A 23,660-nucleotide genomic window follows, 5' to 3' on the forward strand; every position below is an offset into this window, starting at 1 on the left:
AAACCTATAGGATACCTGTCCAAACTCTTGGATCCAGTAAGCTGTGGGTGGCCAATCTGCCTACAAGCGATAGCGGCAGCAGCTCTGCTTGTGGAAGAGGCACACAAAATAACATTCGGGAGTGAATTGAAAGTTCTATCACCTCACAACATCCGGGGAATTTTACAACAGAAAGCCGAAAAATGGATCACCGATTCTAGGTTGTTAAAATACGAGGGGATTTTAATCTCCTCACCAAAACTAACTTTAGAAAGCACTACTTTGCAAAATCCGGCCCAATTTTTGTATGGGGAACCAGAAGGGGAAAGGTTGACACATAATTGTCTACATACCATTGAGGAACAAACAAAGATAAGGCCAGACCTAGAGGAGGAGGAACTGGAAGGTGGAGAAAAACTGTTTGTGGATGGGTCCTCTCGAGTGCTGGAAGGGAAGAGAAGATCAGTGTATGCGGTAATCGGGGGAAGAAATCTTAATGTAATAGAATCAGGACTCTTGAACGCGGCATGGTCAGCTCAAGCGTGCGAACTTTATGCAGTACTCCGAGCATTATGTTTACTAAAGGGAAAGGCAGGAACAATATATACAGATTCAAAGTATGCGTATAGGGTAGTCCATACCTTTGGAAAAATTTGGGAAGAGCGGGGCCTCATAAATTCCCAGGGAAGGGATTTAATACACCAGGGCCTAATAACCCAAGTCCTTCACGCCCTAAGAGGTCCTAACCGAATAGCAGTGATACACGTGAGGGGTCACCAGAAAGGCCTAGATTTCCGACAGCGAGGTAATAATGCTGCAGATCAGGAGGCTAGAAAAGCTGCTCTAATGGTTCTAAGGGCTCAAGATCCCTTCAAACAGAGAGAAAAATGTATCACCTGTGGAGGTAATCTCTATAAGGAGCCTTGTTATGCTTGCTGGGAGGATTGGGGCATGGATGGGATAGCATGTGCCTGTGGAAATCCAAAAGCAAAGCATTGTTTGCATCATGGAAAGGTCTTCCACCTCCTCAGTTTCACCACTCAAGAAGAGGAAAAGTTGCATAAGATGGGGGTAAAAAAGGATGAAATGGGAAAATGGGTGCTACCTGATGGGAGACAGGTACTTCCAAAATCCTTGGCTATGGGGGTATTACAAAGAATCCACGATACCACACACTGGGGAACCCAAGCCTTGATAGACCAATTCGCTACTAAATACATGTGCATTGGTATTTGTAGCCTGGCCAAGCAAATAACAAACAGTTGCTTCGTGTGTCAAAGGGTCAACAGGAGTCAAGTAAGAGAAAGACCTTTAGGGGGAAGAGAGCTGGCACATAGGCCTTTTGCGAGGGTTCAAATAGATTTTGCTGAACTCCCAAAGGTGGGTAGGTACAAATATTTACTGGTAATCGTGGATCACCTTACGCACTTTGTTGAAGCATACCCGACTGCACGAACAACGGCCCAAACCGTAGTAAAGGTGCTGTTAGAAGAAGTTATCCCAAGATATGGGGTAATAGAAGCCATTGATTCTGACAGGGGACCTCATTTTGTGTCTAAAATAGTTAAGGATACCTTGGCGGCCTTGGGGACGAATTGGGAATATCATACCCCTTGGCATCCCCAAAGTTCAGGAAGAGTAGAAAGGATGAACGGGGAGATAAAGAAACAGCTCACCAAATTAATGATCGAGACCAAACTATCATGGGTCAAGTGTCTGCCCCTCGCACTTCTAAATATAAGGACCCAACCCCGTACAGATGTAGGAATTTCCCCATTCGAGATGCTGTATGGGATGCCCTATGACTTAGAAGTCCCACATAACCACCCTCAACTAAAAGATTCACATGTACTGTGGTACATCACTCAAATAATGAATCGTAGGGAACAGTTGAAGAAAAAAGGATTGCTTGCCCAACAACCCCCACTAAACATGGCAATCCATAAAGTGAAACCCGGGGACTGGGTGTTGGTTAAATCATGGAAAGAGACCTCATTAACCCCACAGTGGGAAGGACCTTATCTTGTTTTACTTACTACAGAAACCTCCATACGAACAGCTGAAAGAGAGTGGACTCACGCCAGCCGAATCAAAGGACCCGTAAAGAATCAACAGTGGCAAGTGACCAGTGAACCCGGGGACCTAAAAATAAAATTTCAAAAGACCTGAATGAATACTTTTGAAATTGAATATATTGAAAATCCAATTTTGACTGAAGATGGGCATGTAGAGGCTGAAGACGTCTGAATCAAGTGTGGTATATTAACTGTTACCCATTCGTGTGCTTTGTGTGTAAGGTGTGTCGGGAACGGTGGTGGACCCATTGCCGAAACGGAAGACCCCCAAGGGGCGTCTGCTGAATCTCCTGGGAGTGGGAAAGAGAACTTACAGAATTGGCACTAAAATTAAAAGAATCACAGGGAGAGATTATTCCCGAATCAAGGGAATGGTGGGAGATATTTGCTAAGGGAATCCGGCCCGAAAATTATTGTTACCATTCGAACGAACCGATTCCTTTTGTCGCTGAAATAGTAAGAGGGCAGTGCCGGAAGTTCCTGAAAGGGGTGAAGTGCAACACACCCTAAGTTAAAGATACCAACTGGAATTCGTACATCCTGAGGCAAGCTGCTAAAGTAAGCACTAGTCCTCCTGAAGAATACCCCTGCTGCCGAGAAGATGGTACCCCTCGTGGCTTGAAGCAACCGAGTCGACGAGCGAGGCAGAGGAGTAAAAAACTGTGGAGGAACGAACCCAACGATTGGGACCGCAAAGCAGTGCTTGAGATCCTGCCTCAAGGATGGTAGCAAAAAGGCGAAGCCCTGGAGTACAAACGACAAAAATCGGGTACGGGTATCAAATTGGGGTAGGAATAAGCAATTGGTATATTACAAAAACTACCACTTTTCCCGATACATATTTATAGGGGCAATCTGGGTAGTATTATGCGTCCCTGTCTGTGAGCCATATGCACACCAACCTTTTAAATGGACATTATCCAGATGGGAAGATTAAGCCATAGTGCAAACAGTAACTGCTCCTGGGTCTCCCAGTTTCACCCCCACATTGTGCCAACTGGTACCGATACAACCCTGTTTAAACCTAAGTTATTATATGTGCCCCAGCTCAAATCCGGGGTGAGGATACTGCAATTCGCCCAGACACTACTTTTGTTCATACTGGGGCTGTGAAACAATTGCGTCCGATTGGAGTCCCCACGTTCGAGATAAATATCTCACCACGGGGTGGGGACCTGTAGGGTGTAAGCCTCCAAAAGGGGAAGATTCTATGCAACTAGGATACCGGGGATCTCCCTCCGCGTCCGGAGGAAATTGTAAGTTTATCTTTATAAATATCACACAGCCCAACGACTCGGGGTGGGTAACTGGAAAGACTTGGGGAATTCGTTATTGGGAGTCAGGAACGGATAGAGGGGGACTGATACTTATTAAAAAGGAGGCCATTCCAAATGATCCTGAACCAATTGGACCAAATTCCATACTCGCACACGAACAAACTCTGGGACCTACAAATGATACTGAAATTAGCAATGATACCCAGTTTACTAGTAAGAATACTCACTCTGGTATAACTATCCCGGAAGAAGATTTAGGAGGGAATACCTTACGGAAAGTGATGCAAGCGAGCTACCAAATATTGAATAAAACTAACCCACAAACGACCAGCTCCTGTTGGCTGTGTTATGGCATTAGACCGCCCTTTTATGAGGCTGCGGGAATTACATCTAAGGCCAAGCGTGTAAATGGGACAAACCCTGCACAATGTTTATGGAGAAAAGGAAAGGATCAGGTCCAAGGTCTCACCTTGGAACAAGTAACAGGAAAAGGACGATGCGTAGGGACAATTCCACCCACGAAACAACATTTGTGTAATGTAAGTATTTCACTCACAAAGGAAGCTCCTGTGGATTGGTTAATACCAGCGGCAAACACAAAATGGGTGTGCTCAAGTATCGGAGTAACACCTTGCTTGAGCCTACAAAATTTTAATAAAAACAAAGATTATTGCATACAAGTAGCAATAATTCCAAAAATTGTATATCACTCAAATGAGTTTGTCTACAACTATCAAACCACCCCCGAGCACCATCTTGCTAGGAGGGAGCTGTTTACAGCTCTGACCATAGCTGCCCTCCTTACAATTGGAGGAACCAGAGCGGCCACAGGGATAACCTCTCTGATTAATCAACAAGCTGAATTTAAGTCACTTAGAGTAGCAGTGGATGAGGATTTGAGCAGAATAGAAAAATTGATAGACGCGTTGGAAAAATCACTAAGATCACTATCAGAAGTGGTGCTTCAGAATAGACGCGGCTTGGATTTATTATTCTTGCAGCAAGGGGGATTGTGTGCAGCTTTAAAAGAAGAGTGCTGTGTGTTTGTAGATCATACCGGAATAGTACGGGACACAATGGCAGACCTAAGAAAGGGGTTGAAACAACGAAGGAAAGAGCGAGAATCCCAAGAAAGTTGGTACGAATCATGGTTTAACCGTTCTCCTTGGCTTACTACTTTATTGTCAACATTGGCGGGACCATTAATACTGCTCACTTTAACGCTTGCATTTGGACCTTGTATTTTTAATAAAGTTATCGCGATAGTTAAGAACCGTTTAGAAGCCGCTCACCTGATGCTTGTTCGAGCGAAGTACGAATTGGTACCCGATGAGCCCGATTTAGCAGAAACCCTTGTCTTGAGTGCTCAAGAGCTACAACGGTTCAATGAACAAAATAATGGACAAAAGAAAAAGGGGGGATTGTAATAGGTAACATATTGTGCTTTGTTCATTAAACCTGTATGGGAAGGTATGGATGGAAGATTTATGTGCCCGCAAGGCTTGATAGCCCAACTGAAGGACATCCGGCAAAGTAAACAAGACCCAGTAAACAAGACCCGTAGCTGAGGGGGTTGAGTAATCACATTCTTGCATAAGTTCACCCACAGGGCAACAAGGAAGACCTTCAGCTTTCATCCTTATGACCACTAGGAGGTAGAGAAAGACCCCCTAGCAACAGAAGGAACATGTGCAGAGTATCGACCTGATTGCGACATCGCCCTGATTGTGACATCGCGAATACAGGAAATGAGACTGTATATAATGTGCTTACATGAGACGGGAAGGTGTGAGCCGTTGGCAGAGCGCAGACTCCCCGGCCGCCCAGCGCTGCCTTTGCTCTTGTTCGCTTGCTAATATAATAAAATTTGTATTGGATTTTGATACTTTAAATTGTCCGTGTCTCTATTTATCACAACCACCATGACCCACCCCCCAAAACACCATCCTGGGCCTTGAAAAGCAAGTGCTGTGGCACTCCAGAAAGACCTGAGGCAGACAGCAGGATTCCTTTCTGAAACACCCTCAGAAGCCCCTGGGCCAGGGAACGTGGCAATGATTGGGTGTGTCACTTCCCCTGTCACACACCAGCCTCCGGAATGATTGACTGAGAGAAGGGACTGGTAAGGGCAATAGTGAGAGAAAAGGATGCTGGGAAATAGAAGCGGTGGATGCAGATTGGGCAGAAGCCACCTGCCTAGTTAATACCAGAGGATCGACTGACCGACCTGGCCCTGCCCAAACAATAACCTGAGATAAAGACCCCATAGTGCACGTAGGGAGCAGGTTTGGAAAGACAGCACGGGTTGCTCCTCCCTCAGGAAAAGGCTAACCTGATTGTGGGATTGCTTTTGCTCAAGGACACGGGTGCACTGCGTGGATGATGGGGAAATCTGACGTGTACCTCCAGTAGATTTAACCTTGATTGGAAAATAACTCACGATTTGAGTTGTACATTTTAGGAAGTACCGCAGGAGATATCACCTAAATGGACGTTGCAAAAAGCTGGCAAAATGCAGCCATGACCCAACCTGAGCTAGTTTCATGACCAGTAACTGCACACAACACACCTCTCTTGTCCTGATTAACCACCATTCTAAATGGAAGCAGAGTCATGGAATACATGAACACAGTGGACAATTTATGGATAACTTCATGAATATATGAGAGGGATGGCCCATATATAAAGCAATGATAGGTGTCTATAAATCATGTGATGAGAAGTGTGTGGTGGTAAATGAGGGGCTTTTGGACAGTGTGGGACCTGACTATGACAGAAATAGGATGGAATAAGGGGTGGAGATTGGACTGTGTCTGGCCAGTCTGGACTTACTTTCCTCATGGAAACTCCCATGGTGCTGTGTTTTAGATTTGTGACTAAAACAATGCTGAGAACACAGTAATGTTCTAGATGTTGCTGGAGAGTGTTTGCATAGTGTCAAGGCCTGCTCTGTTTCTGACTGTACCCCACCAGTGAATAGACTGAGGGGGTGAGGGTGCAAAAGATAGGGAGAGGACACAACCAGGCCATTACCCCAAAAGACCATCTTAACCCACAAGTGTTGTTGCTTTTACTCTTCCTTTTCTGCCATCACACTGAAGTTGGGGGAGGGAGGTGAGCAAGCTGCAGGGTGGTGCCTTATTTCTTACTGGGCTTAACGCACAACATTTACAAGCAAGAAAGAGCTGGTTAGGAATGTTAATGTCCAGGGTGAGAAGGTAGAGATGACGATACTGAGAAAGTGGAAGAAGGCAAAGAGAGAACAGACTTTGGCCTGCTGAGGGACCTCCTTGGAAGAATCTAATTGGCTACAGCCCTGCAGAGAAGATGGGTGCAGAGCCTTGTTTGATCTGCTCACCATGATCCAGAATGGTCCACCTTGTCATGCTGGAAGTCATGTAAAGGTGGAGGGAGGCTGGCATGGCTGAGAAAGGAGCTGCTGGCTAAAAGCAAGCATGAAGGGGAAGCCCAGAAAAGGTGGCGGCTGGCTGCCTTCCAGCCTCCTTGGTTCTGTGATTCTGGCAGGAGAGTGACACTCCAGAGCTCTTGGCAGCACTGCCCTCTTGCCAGGAGCTCCCTTCGTCCCAGCCAGGCAAAGGCAAGGTCAAGGTGGCTCTGATGCTGAGTAAACCTGGGGGTGTTCCATGAAGGCTACAGGTCCTGACCGCCAGCCTCTGGGAAGGGAGAACAGGTCCGTCATGCACTGCTCAGGCCTCTCCTGCGGACAGTCTGATCTACACGGTTCAATGGCAAGCGCAGGTGTGAGACACTGTAGGACATGCTGTGGTGGAGATGCTCAAGGGCTCTGGCAAGACAAAAAGCCCCCAAGAGAGCCGAGATCTTTCTCCCCTTGGCTAGGGCTGTTGTCTCAACCCCCAAGGCCCACCAGAAGACACCTCAACCTTACGGCACCAGCACCTCAGCGCCTCCTCAGCCCATCCAGGACAAACCCAGAAGCAGAGGACCTTGGCCCTGCCCTTGGCACTGCACATTCCCACATCACACTGCCCCTGGAAGAACCCTGAGGAATGGGTGAGGGACTGGATTTGTCTTGCAGGGGCTGGGGAGTCAGGGCTTTCTTTTGGCTTGATAAAGCACAGCAAGGCTTACCCAGCATCAGAGTCACATTTACCTTGTCTTTGCCTACCTGTCATCACTGCCTCCAGGTTTCTCCTTTAACCAGACCCAGAGAGACTTTTTCAGTAACGTCCCTCAGGGGAACCCATTAGTGCTCCAAGAAACTTTGGAGTTTACATCTGACTTTGACTCCTCCAGAGGTTTCCTCAACTTCCCCTCAGTTTCTGAATTTCAAGGACTCGGCACCAAAACCGCCAGAGAGATCATTAAAAAGTTTAGGGGTGGGTGCTCTGCTGGTGATCTGGGCTGGTCTCCTGGGACAGAGAGAGCTCACAGCAAGCAGGCAGAGCTGCAGAGAGACAGCTCTGCCCAGGAGCAGCTGCTCTGCAAAGCGCAGCAGGGCTGAGGGTGCTGCCTGTGGGCACCAAGGAGAAAGGAGCGAGGCAGAGAGAGGTCAAAGGCAGGGGAGAGTGGGAGGATGGCTGAGAGCTCACTGGAAGAGAACTCTTCCCAGCCTCTGACACAGTAAGTCTCTGGGTGCAGGGTAATGTGTCGGTGGCTCCTTGAAGGATCTCCTGAATGTGTACAGCGTCTGGGATCTGTCTGTAATGTAGAACAGGAAGACGGGCTGCAGAGCAGGGCTTCCCTACTGCAGTGTGAGAGGGACATGGCATGACGGCTGCCTTCTCATGGGGATGGCTGTGGGGTATTATGCCTGGTGAAGGTGGCTTGAGGGTGTGAAGGTGGGTGTGCAGCCAAGGTTTCCCAGGGTTGTCCTTCCAAGCAGTGTCTTCACCCCAAGGATCTGTGTCCTGGGGCAGGGACTCTGTCATCAGCCAGCATCAGCACTCAGCCTGCCCTGGGATCTCCTCATGGAGCTGTGGGGAGAAGCTGTGGGTGGAAGACAGATCCCCAGCAAAGGTGCATCTCTCCTGGCACATAAAACTCTTCCTTCTACAGAGAAAAGGGACTGAGAGCAACTGGCCTGGGATGTCACCAACGTGGAGGTGCTGTGCTGTGCTGTGTAAGGAGAAGACTTTCCCAAGTGCCAGCTGTCTTTCTCCCCTGTTCATCTTTGGCAAAAGGATCAGGGTATTGCTCTGCGTTTTTTTTTCTTTTGTTCCTGCTCTCCTGTACTTGCTTGTGAAAGCTCTGGGTTTTGGGGGGACTGTTGAGGTATCTCAGATGCATTTGAGACACAGATCCTGGGGTCCTCTGGGCAATGCAGTGTGTGGGACTTGGAAACAACTTGAGTCTCCCTTAAGGAGTTGCTGGGTGCTGCCTTTCAGGCACCTGAGCATCTTCCTGGGGTGAAGAGTTTGAGGTGCCCTTCCCCCGTACTGGGGGCTGTTCAGCAGGGGAGTACGGGAACCTAGTGACAGCCCCACTCTCCCCCACAGGCACGCTGCTCTTATCATGTCTGAAGAGAGCCTGTAGATGGAAAATGGGGGTGAGAAAGGTTCTGTTTCGGCCGTGAGTGATTCCAACCCAGACTTTGTTGCTCAGGAGAGCAGAGTTGGAGGGTCTGGGTCCCTCCCTGGGCTCTTCCCTCTCAGACACAGCTGGTCTGGGTGCTGACTCCATCGCACTGGAATAAATTGGGAGAATTGTCACACGGTCACTGAGGCAAATAACTCTCACCGGACTGAAGGCACCCATTGCCAGGAACACCTACCGAATGCACGGGCTGTTTGGCACCACTGCAATAGCACAGGTCTGACTCCTCTGGAGCCCATGGGCAAAGCCCCTGCTCGTCAATCCTGACCTCACAAAAAGGAACTGAAGGAAGGTCCCCCCAAAAAAGAGAAGTGATAGTGGGCGATATTTGTGAGAAATGGCATAAGACCGGCTCAGAGAAATCTCTCCTGACTTGTCAATGTCTTCTCATCTGTCAGCAGTCCCCCATTCCTGCAGTAAAAAGATGTACAACAGAAGTTCCATTACCCAGTTCCTCCTCCTGACATTCGCAGACACACGGGAGCTGCAGCTGTTGACCTTCGGGCTCTTCCTGGGCATCTACCTTGCTGCCCTCCTGGGCAACGGACTCATCATCACTGCCGTAGCCTGTGACCCCCACCTCCACACCCCCATGTACTTCTTCCTCCTCAACCTCTCCCTCCTCGACCTGGGCTCCCTCTCCACCACTCTCCCCAAAGCCATGTCCAATTACCTCAGGGGCATCAGGGACATCTCCTACACAGGGTGTGTTGCACAGGTTTTTCTATTTGTTTTCTTGATTTCAGCAGAGTTTTATCTTCTCATTGTCATGGCCTACGACCGCTACGTTGCCATCTGCAAACCCCTGCACTATGGGACTGTCCTGGGCAGCAGAGCTTGTGTCAAAATGGCCACAGCTGCCTGGGGCACTGCTTTTCCCTATGCTGTGCTGCACACGGCCAATACATTTTCACTCCCACTCTGCCAAGGCAATGCCCTCAACCAGTTCTTCTGTGAAGTCCCCCAGATCCTCAAGCTCTCCTGCTCAGATGCCTACCTCAGGGAGGCTGGGGTAATTGTGGTCAGTGTCATTTTTGACTTTTTTTGTTTTGTGTTCATTGTGATGTCCTATGTGCAGATCTTCAGGGTCGTGCTGAGGATCCCCTCTGAGCAGGGACGGAACAAAGCCTTTTCCACCTGCCTCCCTCACCTGGCTGTGGTCTCCCTGTTTCTCAGCACAATTTTTTTTGCCTACCTGAAGCCCCCCTCCGTCTCCTCTCCATCTCTGGACCTGGTTCTGGCAGTTCTGTACTCGGTGGTGCCTCCAGCAGTGAACCCCCTCATCTACAGCATGAGGAACCAGGAACTGAAAGATGCTGTTAAGAAACTGATTCCTTGCACATTTTTTAACAGTTAAAATATTACTACCTCTCTCCAAGAATGATTCATGAAGTATCTGATTCCAGACTGCTTTGGTCTTTTTTCAGTTAGGTTAGGTTTCTTTGGGGTTGGAATATTTTTTATGGTTGGTTATCTATGGTTTTCAGTCTTGTTTTTGTTGTTCTTACTATTGTTATTATCGCTGTTATTTTCATTCATGGCTATTATGTTACTAGACAAATATTTGCATTTGCATCACTCCATCTGAGGCATGGATGTGTTTCGAGTCACTTCATGCTTGGACAAATGTGTGTCTGACACTGGCTCGGAGTTTTGCTGTTTCATGGCAGTTTGCTAATAAAATGTGATCCCCTGGTGCAGTGCTTTCAGGCTGCGCACTTTCTCCAAAGAAGCCTGAGGAACTGCACCTCTGAGGTTCCTCTTCCTCCATGTTTTTGGGATTAAAAAGCTCAGGGTTCGTATCCTTTCAGAGACATAGGACCAGACTTAGGAGTCACCAGTCGGTGTCTGATGACATGTAAGGTGGTGAACGTAATTGAGGGATGTACCCAGGGCTTTCCCACAGGGGACACTAAAGACACCCATCCTCTAGGAGGGGAATCTGGAGCTGCCGAGAGAGCTGGGCAGTTCTGCAGGGACAGCATGTTCCTGGGGATGTGTGGAGATGGAAGAGGGCTGCAAAGATGGGGTTTGGGGCTGAGAGTCCAGGGCATGTGCAGACCTCCTCTGGGCACTCTCCAGTTCCTCCCACCTGTCTACAGCAGGAATTCACACAGAGGGACACACTAGACTGGGTGTGGCCACGCCAGGGCTCACTGGAGGGGGATGAAAGCTCAAGATGTCTGGGTGGCCATGCTCCTCCTAATGCATCCCCCTGTGCAGCTGGCCTTGTTACTGGTGAGTGATCACTGCTGGTTTGTACAGTGTCCCTCATGGTGCCCAGGCCATTCTCCCCTGGGTCACTGCTCAGCCAGTCACATCCCAGCTGGACCTGACTTATGGGGTTATTTGTTCCCCCCCATGCCACTTCTCCTTGTAAAACTTCAAGAAGTTTTTCACTCATCCTAGAAGGGACCTCAGGACTTAAGGCCAAGTTAACCGTTGACAGTGGCGAAAGAGAAGTAAGCGTTGGGCTGTACGCATGTTAGGTAGCATTACTTCAAGATGTAGACCTAGATAGACACACCAGGGTCCCATCTTAGACCGTTTATGTAGGAGCTGGTCCCAGGATTTCCTCCTTCCCCTGTTCCCCCATGCACTGACAAGCACACAAGCAAATGTCTCTCTGCAGCACAGAACCACAGAACCATTGAGGCTGGAAGGCAGCCAGCTTCCACCTTCTCTGTGCTTAATCTTCATGCCTAATTTTAGTCAGGGGCTCCTTTCTCATCCATTGCTGCCTCCTCCCATCTTGGTGTGACTGCCTGTATGTTGGGTTGGACCGTTCTGGGTCATGAAGAGGTGACCCTTGACCATCAAAGAGCTCTCTGCAGAATCCACCTGCCCACAGGCATCCCCCAGTCAAAGGTTATCAAAATTTTCCCCCCTAACTCTTATGCCAATCAGTCTTTACAGTATGAAGATGTATTACTGTCATGGTTTAGGCCAAGCTGGGAACAGGGCACCACACGGCCAATGGCTCACCCCTCCCCCCGGTGGTGAGGTCAGCAGGGAGAATTGGGAGGAAAAGGTAAAACCCCGTGGGCTGAGATAAGAACAGTTTAATGGAACAACTTAAGGAGAGAATTAACAATAGTAGCAACATCAATACCAATGAAATAATATATACAGCGAGTGACACAAAACGCAATGGCTCACCGCCCAGACGGGCCACCTTTCTGCGCCGCGCACCTTCCCATGCGCTCCCCACTTATATACTGAGCATGATGTCAGCATAGTATCAAATACCCCTTGGGTAGTTCAGTTTGACTGCCCCGGCTGTGCCCCCTTGCAGCTTCCCGTGAAAATTAGCCCTATCCTAGCCAAACCCAGAACACTGGAATGGAATAACGGGTGGATATTGGCCTGGTTTCGGCTGGGATAGAGTTAATTTTCTGCCTAACGGCTGGTACAGTGCTGTGTTTTGGATTTAGGATGAGAATAATGCTGACAACAGACTGATGTTTTAGTCGTTGCTAGGCAGTGTTTACACTACATCAAGGACTCTTCAGCTTCTCCTATCACCCTGCCAGTGAGCAGGCTGGGGTAAGAGAGGGGCACAAGAACCTGGAAGGAGACACAGCAGGACTGCTGACACAAACTGGCCAAAGGGATATTCCATACCATATGACGTCATGCTCAGTATATAAACTGAGGGGAAAGCTGGCTTGGGGCTGCTGTTCAAGAACTGGCTGGGTATTTGTTGAAGGGTAGTGAGCAACTGCATTGTGCATAATTTCTTTTGTATATTCTAAAGTTTTTAGCACTACTATCATTTTTTTCCCCTTCCTTTTCTGTCCTATAAAATTGTCTTTCTCTTGACCCAGGTGTCCTTTCGTTGCCAGTCAGATGCTCGGACAACACTTACATCAGAAGCAGCTTCGCAAGTCATGGCCTGCTTCTGCCCTACCTCCTACTCTCGGAAAAGTGACATCACAAACACCTGCACAGGCCACCTGCATGCTCTTGCCCTAAAATCTACTTGACCACAGGTGACATCACATTCAGCTAGCCAACCTAGGGGCCTACTCTTGCCCTGTCAACTACACAGGTACACATGACATCACAAGTACATGCACAAGCCTACTGCATGCTCCTGCCTGCCTGGCTACAGCACCACTAGTGTCATCATCACAAGGAGATGCACATGCCAGGGGCCACCTCTGGCTCTATACCCTGCTTGGCATTGTGTCACATCACAAGTAGCTGCTCAGACAGGTGCTTCTCCTGCCTTATCACCTACTCAGGGACATGGGACATCAGAAGCATGTGAAGAAGCCACGTGCCTCCTTCTACTCACTTACTCACCCACCTATGACATCACAAGCAGCTGCACAAGCCAGAGCCTGGCTCCAGCTGACTAGGAGCCCAACACACTGGGTGGTTTGGAGCTTCCTCCCTGCCACTCCTGGGTGGTCAGCAGGGAGGAGACACCCCCACCCTTGCCTAAGGGCCTCGCTCACCTCACTGGTGGCCCCAGCCCCTACCTCAGCTAGGCTGCAGCTGGAGCAGAGGCTGTGCCTCCTGACACAAACATGGCTTCCAGGAAGCAGAGTGCAGTGAAATAGGAGCTCCCAGAATGCCCTGGGACTGAACATGGCCAGCCAGCAGCCCCCTGCCCCAGGACTACAGCTCCCGGTATGCCCTGGGGCTCCTTCCTGCTGTCTGACCCTGTGAGGACACTGGCCCCTGTCCTGGCCCTGCCCCCCCATGGCCCCTCCCCAGGGCTGCCCCAGCCCAGGCCCAGTTGGAGCAGGGGGCAGGAGGAGGAGAGAGAGGCAGAGCAGCAGAGAGGGGTGGGATGGAGCAGTGGGGTGGCAGGAGAGGGGAAGAAGAAGGGCAGAGGGGCAGCAGCAGGAGAGAGGGATGAGGAGAACAGGGAGGAGTAGCTGGGCAGGGAGTGGGGGAAGGGTAAGTAGTGGTGAGGAGCAGTAAGAGAGATGTGGGGAAAGACAAAAATTGCAACAGACTGTGGGATAGACAGGGAGTCAGAAGGAAAGAAAGAAAAAAAGGGATGGGCTAAAGACAGAGAGGGAGGAATTAAAAAATGAGGGTGGGGAGCTGGACAGAGACAATGAGGAGAGACCAAAAATAGCAATTATGGGCAACTGTCCCCAATTCTTGAGCACTCACCAGGAACTGCATTACCAGGAGCCTCAAGAAATGTGCTGCCTGCAAAAGCCCTGCCCTGGGCCCAGTCCCACACCCTACTGTTGGCGACAATCATCACCTTACAGAGTAGCCAGGAGCAGAGCAAAAAATCCCAGCTGGGAAAATAAACAATGACCCAGCTGCTTTGTTTGTTTGTTGCTTTTGCTTCTAAAAAAATACTATTTAGGCTCTAAATACAGCCTGCAAGGAAAAAAGAACCAGGGGTACCAGGCTGGACACATTTAAAGGCAAAACACATTCCCAGCCGCACAAGCCACTGCTTGCTCCTGTTGCGCACACTCCACCGCCCGCCTGCAGGTACAGGCAGCTGTCCTGTTTCTTGAGCACTCCCCAGGAACAGTACTGTAAGAGTTGGTCCGAAAAACAGTATTGTCTCAACCTTGTCATCAGGAATATGGACTCTGAAAGTTAGGCTAACATCTTGACATGAGTCTGCAGCGGCCTGCCTGAGAAGCAGTTGCTGATCCTGAATGCCAGGCTTGTGAGGTGATTATGCCCTGGACAGAGCAAGGATGAGAGCTGAGAAACTTGTTCATCTGGCTGAAAATAGCAGAAGGATAAGAGATGTAGCTGTCTGCTTCTCCCTTCTAGAAACCTTGTGAGGGCAGATAACAGCCGAAGGAGGGAGCCTTCAGCAAGACAGCTCTGTTCTGGCTAAAGAGTGCTATGCCATTCCCTGGTGCCAGGGATGAGCCTGAGAACTGTTATCAAGAAGGATCGATCAGCATCGATGGAGCCAAGAAGAGGTGGAGATACAGAGAAGGAGCAAGGGGTGCTCCTTGGCATAAACAATGGCACCTCAGCACCTGAACTTTGGAAGCTTCCCCCACCAAGCGTCATGACGATTGTTAGGACCGGTGGGACGCTGCCTGGACCTGGGACCATAGGGACACCTTGGACCTGCGGTGATAGCTATCAATCTCTGTCCTCTTTTCACTTTACTTTCCCCTTTCCTTTCACCCTCTTTCCCTAGCACACACCGCTTTAAGGGCAAACAATGAAGCTTCCATGTTTGATTGTAGCAAACCCCTTTGGTGTGGTCGCCTTAATTTTGCACTTCGAGATCACAGCAAACGAACCATCACGAGTCCACCGAGGGGACCGTGATAGGGACCTTGAGAAACTCTGGGACTGGGCAAATGGAAATCACTTGAAGTTTCACAAGGGGAAGTGGCCAGTGCTGCTTCGGTAGTGAGTGGGGGCTGAATAACCCCATACACCAGAACAGGCTGGGACCTGACCAGCTGAGCAGTGACGCTGAGAAGACTCCGAGTGCTGTGAGGGCTGCCCTACAAGCCAGCAGAATATGGCCACGGGGCTGCATTAGCGGGAGCGTGGGCCACCAGATGACCTGAGTTATCATCCCCCTCACCTCAGCACTGGTGTGGCCCCACACCCATGGCTGTCTCCCATTGTGCTGCTCCCCATTTTGCAGCAGCAGTGAAGAACTAGAGAGTGTTGAGCAGAGGTCTGCCAAGGTGGGATTTGGGCCCTGGTGCACATGACCCGTGTGGGGTGGCTGAGGGACCTGGAGATTTTGGCCCCGTGCTGTGGAGGGTCCAGGCACTCTAGGATTAGCCTGAGAGTGCTTGAAGGGTGGTTTCAGAGGTGACGGAGCTTTTCTTTGTAGTAAGATAAAGCACGAGAAAGAGCTAATGCCACAAATTGTGGCCACACCAGTGCTGAGTCGAGGGGGATGAGAGGTCCCTTGTCTGGGTGGCCATGCACCCCCTAATGCAGCCCCATCTCTGCAGCCCAGGCCCTTCTCCTTAGGGTCACTCCTGAGCTGCTCATGTCCCAACCTGCCCTCCGCTATGGTTCCACTCTGCCCTCATAAAAGACTCACCACTTCTCCTCACAAAGCTTCCTGAGGTTTCTAGTGCCAAATTTCAGAGATTGCCAAGGTCCCCTAGCAGTGAAGTGCCATTGGACCAGCTCTTCATCTGCACCTGCAGGTAGTTCACCCTGACCTGTAGTGCCTCTGACAAGACAACAGCATGAGGAATTGCAGAGCACTACAGATCATAACAGGAGGCACTTGTTCAGTGATATTGCTGACCAAGGGACACATTCCCATGGTGTCTAGCTCCAAAACACCAAAGGAAGGTCGAAATCAAGGCAGAGTACGAGCAGGGAGGAAATCATAAACAGAGATGGGCTGTTTGCAGGGGAGGGTACAAGGATGGTCAAAGTGAAGAAATCGTGACCAGGAAGTGAAGGAAATACAAAATGTGGTGCCGTGGAGCTGATCAGGGCTGTTTGGGGGTACCTGCCAAGCAGCCCTGCATCTGTGCAACAATGCCTGAAGTGGGACGAGAAAGTCACAGGTCATCTGACCAAACTTTCTGTTTGATGTCAATGGTCAGCAGGCACCTGCATGATTACCCTCCATCATGAAGGCAAGATCTGTGGGGGATGGAAATACAGAATCATTCATGCCGAAAGGGACCTCAGGAGGTCTCTAGGCCAACCTGCAGCTCACAGCAGGGTCATCTATGGGGTCAGAGCAGGTCGCTCAGGGCTTCATTCATTTGGGGCTTGAACAGCTCCAAGGAAAGAGATGACACCAGCTCTCTGGGAAATCTGCTGCAGTGCTTGACTGTCTTGGTGGGGAATTGTTTTCCTCCCCTCTTTCAGGTGATGCCCATTGGCCCTCATCCTCCCATCATGAACAATAGAGTCGAGCCTCACTGCATTTCCTTGCTGATATACAAGGAGATGTGGGAAGGCTGTTAGGGCTCCACAAAGCCTTGTCGTCTCCTGCCTTTGCACCTTTGCACCAAAGGTGGCCAAGAGCATCCTGGGCAGTAGTAGGAAGAGCACTGCCAGAGGGTTGGTGGAGGTGATCCTTCCTCTCTACTCAGCCCTGCTACAGTTTCTCTTGCTCACCTCCCTCATGGTTTTCTACCCTATCACCTTCACACACACTGCAGCCAAAGCTGCCCTCCACAGCAGAAGAGGTGTGACAACTCCTGTCCATGCCCTCTTCCTGGATGGGCCTACCAGGTTCTTAGGGAAGGGGATTCTCACCATCCACATGCTTTTGCTGGCCTGTCAGAGACACTGGCAGAGGTCAGCCTAAAAGCACGTATCCCAGCCAGGAGTCCAGGGCTGACCTATCAGCTGCTGCAGAAAGAATCACAAAATCAGAGAATGTTGGGGATTGGAAGGGATCTCTGATGATCATGTACTCCCACGCCCCTGTTACAGCAGGTTTGCCTAAAGCAGGTCGTGGAGGATCGCGTATGGGCGGGTTTTGAGTATCTCCAGAGAACGAGACTTCACACCCGCCCTGTTCCAATGCTCTGTCACCCTTCATAGAAGTTTTTCCTCATGTTGAGTCTGAACTTCCTGTGCTCCGTTTGTGCTTGTTACCCCTTGTCCTGTCACTGGGCACCACTGAAAAGAGCCTGGCACCATACCCTTGCCACCTGCACTTTAGATATTCATAAGTGATGATAAGAACTCCTCTCAGTCTTCTCTTCTCCAGGCTAAAGAGGCCCAGGACTGTCAGTCTTTCCTCGTAGGGGAGATGCTCCAGGCCCCTCATCATCTTAGTAACCATGTGGTGGACTCTCTCCAGTACCTCCCTATTCCTCATGAACTGGGGGGCTCAGAACTGGGCACAGCATTCCAGATGTGGCCTCACCAGGGCAGAGTAGAGCAGGAGAATAAACTCCATCGACCTGCTGGCCACACTGTTCTTGATACACCCCAGGATACCATTGGCCTTTTGGCCACAAGGCCACATCGCTGGCTCATGGTACACTTGCTGTCTACCACAGCTCCCAGGTCCTTCTCCACAGAGCTGCTCTCCAGCAGGTCGACCCCCAGCCTGGACTGGTGCAGGGGGTTATTCCTCCTCAGGTGCAGGACCCTACATTTGCCCTTATTGAACCTCATGAAGTTCCTCTCTGTCCAGCTCTCCAGCCTGTCCAGGTCTCGCTGGATGGCAGCACAGCCTTCTGGCGTGTCAGCCCCTCCTCCCAGTTTAGTATCATTATCAAACTGGCTGAGGGTGCACTCTGTCCCTTCATCCAGGTCACTGACAAATAGAATGCACAGGACGGGACCCAGTACTGACCCCTGGGGAACACCGCTAGTCACAGGCCTCCAGCTGGACTCAGCACCACTGAGCACACCCCTCTGAGCTCTGTCCTTCAGCCAGTTGTCGATCCACCTCACTCTTCACTCATCTAGACCACACTTCCTAAGCTTCTCTATGAGGATGTGGTAGGAGACAGTGACAAAAGCCTTGCTGAAGTCAAGGCCGCCAACATCCGCTGCTTTCCCCTCCTCACTCAGCCAGTCATGCCGTCACAGAAGGCTCTCAGGTTGGTCAGGCATGATTTCCCCTTGGTGAATCCATGCTGACTACTCCTGATAATCCTCTTTTCCTCCTCCTGTTTAGAGATGACAGCCTGAACAAGCTGTTCCATCACCTTTCCAGGGATGGAGGGGAGGCTGACTGCTCTGTAGTTCCCCGCATCCTCCTTCTTGCCCTTTTTGAAGACTACAGTGACATTGGCTTTCCTCCATTCCTCAGGCACCTCTCCTGTTTGCTATGACCTGTCAAAGATGATGGAGAGCAGCTTAGCAATAGCACCTGCCAGCTCCCCCAGCACTCTCAGGTGCATCCTATCGAGGCCCATGGATTTGCGAGTGTCTAGTTTGCCTAAAAGATCCCTAACACAATCCTCCTCAACCAAAAGGCAGTCTTCCTTCTTTCAGACTTCCTCCCCTACTCCAGGGTCTGGCATTCCTGAGGACCAGCCTTAGCACTAAAGAATGAGGCAAAGGCGGCGGTCAGTAACTCCGCCTTCTCTTATCCTCCATCACCAGGGCATCCACTTTTTCAACAGTGGGTCTAATTTTTCCCTGGTCTTACTCCTGCTACTGATGTATTTGAAGAAGTCTTTCTTGATGTCTTTGATGTCCCTAGACAGAGTTAACTCCAAACAGGCCTTAGCCTTCCTCTTGCATCCCTGCATACCTTGATGATATTTCCACATTCCTCCCAAGTGGCCAGTCCCTTTTCCCTCATGTTGTAAACTTCCTTATTCCCTTTGAGAGAATTTTCCAGGAGCACCTTGCCCATCCAAGCAGGCCTCTTGTGCTTGATTTCTTCCTCATAGGGATGTATCGGATTTGGGCTTGGAGGAAGTGGTGCTTGAAGAGCAATGAGCTCTTTTGGGCCCACCCCACCTTCTAGAGCCCCAGCCCATGGGATCCCTCCAAGTAGGTCTCTGCAATTGCCAAAGTTTGCTCTCTTGAAGTCCAGGGTTGCAAGTCTCCTGATTGCCCTGTTGCTTCCATGCAGGATCCTGAACTCCACCATCTCATGGTCGCTACAGCCATGTCAAAGGCCTTGCAAAATTCCATGTATACAACATGCTCTTCTTTCCCCTGCCCATTTTGGTTCAGCAATCCCTTTCTTGTCCTATAAGTACCTGGAAATGGCTACAGGAGGACTTTCCACAGGACCTTCCCAGGGATGGAACTAGGCTCACCATCCTGTAATTCTCCCAAATCTCATTCCTGCACTTCTTGGAGATGGGTTTGACGTCTGTGTTTCCACGGACCCCAGAACCTCCCTGATCGCTCTGGCACTTTTGAGGGTACAGTCCAGAACCACAGGCAAGGGGGACACAGCAAACAGGAGCCCTTGCATCGAGCCTGTCCAAGGCAGCTGGGATGAATCTCACTGGGCCAGTGGGGCTTGTTCCTGGAGTCACACACGGAAATGTCAGGGCGCTGCCAGGTCTCCACATCTGAGCTGGTCTCGTGAACTCACCCACAGGGCTGCTCAGAGACACGAGTCCTTCACTCACACACACACAGACAGTGCAGGGCAGGAGTTGTAGTGCCTCTCTGGCCTCCTGCTGCCGTTCCCAGAGGGTGGGAGGCACCTCAGCCCTGCGTGTGTCAAGTTGCTCTGCACTGATCTGAGATGTCCACGGCAAGAGAAATGGACGCAGGGACATTGGTTCAAGGAAGTCCATCCCAGTGCTGCATTCAGGTGTTTTCCCAGGGGACATTACCATCAACATGAAGTGACCCTGAGACACTGCCTGTCCCACTGGCCTTCATGGCAAACCCAGGAACAGCTGAATGTGGTTGTGCTCCTTCAGGCTCATCTCACATCATGGACAAGATGTGCATTCTTACGTCTCATCTGTACAATGTGAACATGGATGTCTGACCTGGTCATTCACTGTTCCACTGTGGAGGGACAAAGAACCTCTCCAAGCTGGGGTGAGAGGGCAGTGCTGGAAATGGTGGTTGTGATGGGGCTCCTCCATGACGATTGCGCCATGGCATGAAGTTTAACCCAAGCTGGCAACTAAGCACCACACAGCTGCTCCCTCCCTTGCTACCTCTGCAGCGGGACGGGGGAGGGAATCGGAAGGGTAAAAGTAAGAAAACTCATGGGTTGAGATAAAGGTGGTTTGATAGGTAAAGCAAAAGCAGTGCACATAAGCCAAGCAAAAGAAGGAATTCAGGCCCTCCTTCCCATCATCAGGCAGGGCTCAGCCACCCCCAGGAAAGCAGGGCTCCATCATGCATGATGGTTACTTGGGAAGACAAATGCCATCACTCCGAATGTCCACCCATTCCTTCTTCTTCCCCCCAGGTTTTATTGCTGAGCATGACATCACATGTTATGGAATATCCTCTTGGTCAGCTGGGGCCAGCTGTCCCGGCTGTGTCCCCTCCCAACTCCTTGTGCACCCACAGCCTACTTGCTGGAGGGGTGCACTGAGAGCAGAAAAGTTCTTGACTCTGTGCAAGCACAGCTCAGCAATAAAGAGAACATCCCTGTGTTGTCAACAGTGTTTCCAGCACAAATCCAAAACACAGCCCCCCAAAAAGTCTCTGCAGGACCTCCTGGTTGTGTATTTTGTTTAAACACACAAGAAGCACAGCTCCTCCTCCTTAGCCTCCTTCCAGAAAGAGAAGCAGACAGTGAATTAGAAGGGGGGGTACAACATCAAGACAAGTAAAATGGCACCAGCAACAACAGAAAATACAAATGACAGGCTGGGCCTCTACTGAGGTACATGACAACTGCTATGCAGAGGAGGATGCGCAGCTTCTTGCTTCTGAATAACAGCCAGCCATCAGTTTCCACACAGCATCCTTGAGCTCCTGGTTCCTCATGCTGTAGATGAGGAGGTTCACAGCTGGAGGCACAACCGAGTAATGCATTGCAACCAACAGATCCAGGAATGGTGAGAAGATAGAGGGAGGCTTCAGGTGGGCAAACGTGGCAGTGCTGAGAAGCAGGGAGATCACATCCAGGTGAGGGAGGCAGGTGGAAAAGGCTTTGTGCTGTCCCTGGATCATCCTGCTGCATTCAGTGTCAGTGTGGCCTCCCCTTGAGTACTGTGTCCGCTTCTGGTCCCCACAATTTTCAAGGATGTTAAGATACTTGAATGTGCTCAGAGGAGGCCAACAAAGCTGGTGGCAGGGCTGGAAGGCATGTCCTATGAGGAACAGCTAAGGACAGTGGGTTTGTGTAACTTGGAAAAAAAAGGGGCTGAGTAGTGACGTCATTGCTCTCTACAGCTTCCTGAGGAGGGGACATGGAGAGGGAAGTGCTGAGCTCTCCTCCCTGGTATCCTGTGACAGGACATATGGGAATGGTTCAAAGCTGCACCAGGAGAGGTTTAGACTGGACATTAGGAAGCATTTCTTTACCAAGAGGGTGGTCAAACCCTGCAACAGGCTCCCTAGAGAGGTGGTCGACACCCCAAGCCTGTCAGTGTTTAAGAGGCATTTGGTCAATGCCCTTCAGAACACCATTTATCTTTTGGTGAGACATGAGGTGGTCAGGTAGTTGGACTAGATGATCATTGTAGGCCCCTACCAAAAGAACTATTCTTTTCTGTAGATATCCCTGTGCAGGGTGGATCCCTCCAGTACCTGGACTCAGACACACAGAATAGCATCTACCAGGAAAACACTTTCAGTAGTAGTTTTAGCTGTGCAGAGCTGCAGGCTGATGACCTTACATTCACTGTCACAGGACCAAAAAAAACCCACAAGTGGCAAACAGGAACTCATACCTACCTAGCTTTATATGTAGAAGAGCTCAGCCTACAGCTCTGGAGGTATAGACCAGCCTAGACTTAGATCCTGAGTCCACCTACTCGATGACCTGTCCACAAAGTCAAATCATAATTACCTTTGAAAGAGAAGGGAACTGGGAGGGGAAGGGGGAAGAAAAAAAGTTTCTGGGAAGAAAAAGGAAGTATAGGCACACAATTAATAGAGGAAGGAGCCGAGGTACCCTGAAGGCCAGCTCAGCCCAACTCACTTTTGCTGGTGAAAAGCTGTGCAGCTTGGAGGAAAAAAGCACACTTTGGTGCTGGGATGCACACAAATGCCTGAGTTCAGACATGAAACAGCAGAAAAACCTGTACATGGCTGCTTTTCACTTTCTTCCTATCTGCATGCATCTTTGACTTCTACATTTGCCTGAAGTCCTCCCAGACTAACAGGGATGTGGCCTCTGTCCAGTTCATGTGCCGTGAGGAGAAACAGGGTTTGAACATGAAGGGGGCATCAAATACCTACTCCTGCAGAAAGAAAGGGGCAGCCAGCCCTCAGCTTCAGAGAAGCCCAAAGCTGCCCTGAGCCCCAGGAGCCCCCGGCACCCCAGCCTTTCCTCGGCCCTGAAACCCTGTAGGGCCTGCAAGTGCTGGGGAGCCCCAGAGACAGGAGCCAAGGACGGTGGCCAGCCCCATGAGGAGAGTGAGGGGGGCTCTATCCTTTCTTCTGGCCACAGGAGGCTGCCCTGGGCCACGCCAGGACAGGGCGTCTCTCCTCCCCATCGCCCAGGGGAAGGCGAGGCCTGAGGAAGGTGCCGGGCACTGGGCTCAGCACGGGCAGTGTGACAGGGCAGCGCCTGGCCGATGCCAGCGGCTCCGTCACGCAGCTCCTGCTGCCTGGGGCTGCGGCTGGAGCACAGACAGAGCCGCCTTTTGGGAAAGACTCGACAATCCAGAGCAAGCCCAGGGCAGTTCCGCTCCTGTCCCCCTCCATCCCTGAGCAGGCCCAGGCCCCCGAGCAGACCGAGGATGGGCAGAGCTGTGCCCAGCCCCATGCTGCTGCGGGCTCTGCTCCAGGGAAATGGTCCTTCCTGAAGGCTGCCTCCGCAGGCCCCATGTCCTGGATGGCTGAGGAGCTGCTGAGGTGAGGAGAGGCCTGGGGGCGAGAAGGGGCAGAGGCCGAGGGGCCTGAAGAGAAATGGAGGAAAGACGGGCCAGCGGCAGCTGGAGACAGGGACAGGGACAGGAACAGGGACAGGAACAGGAGCAGGGACAGGGACAGGACCAGGACCAGGGCCAGGACCAGGGCCAGGACCAGGACTAGGGGTGCTGCAGGAGCAGGTAACTCCCAGCGTGGATGGGCCTGGGGGGAGGGACCTGGAGATCGCAGGGCCCATGGACCCTGCCAGGGCTCGGTTCATCAGCCCTGGGCCCGAGTGCTCGGCCCCAGGGACAGCCCCACAACCAGTGTCAGAGTGGCTCCTGCTGCTGCCCCCAGGGTCACAGCCCCCCGCCAGCCCTGAGCCAGC

At 50.8% G+C, this 23,660-nt stretch overlaps 1 protein-coding gene across 1 annotated transcript; it reads left to right on the forward strand.

Moving 5' to 3' along the window:
• The first annotated feature begins 9,674 nt into the window (after positions 1-9,674).
• On the forward strand, positions 9,675-23,279 carry LOC147414816 (olfactory receptor 14A16-like). The gene is made up of 2 exons (XM_086470854.1): positions 9,675-10,223; positions 22,869-23,279. The coding sequence occupies exons 1-2, from the start codon at positions 9,675-9,677 to the stop codon at positions 23,277-23,279; spliced, it is 960 nt and encodes a 319-aa protein (XP_086326980.1).
• The last annotated feature ends 381 nt before the right edge of the window (positions 23,280-23,660 follow it).

Source organism: Leptosomus discolor, chromosome 10 (genome assembly GCF_034619465.1).
Source record: "Leptosomus discolor isolate bLepDis1 chromosome 10, bLepDis1.hap2, whole genome shotgun sequence".
Lineage (NCBI taxonomy): Eukaryota > Metazoa > Chordata > Aves > Leptosomiformes > Leptosomidae > Leptosomus > Leptosomus discolor.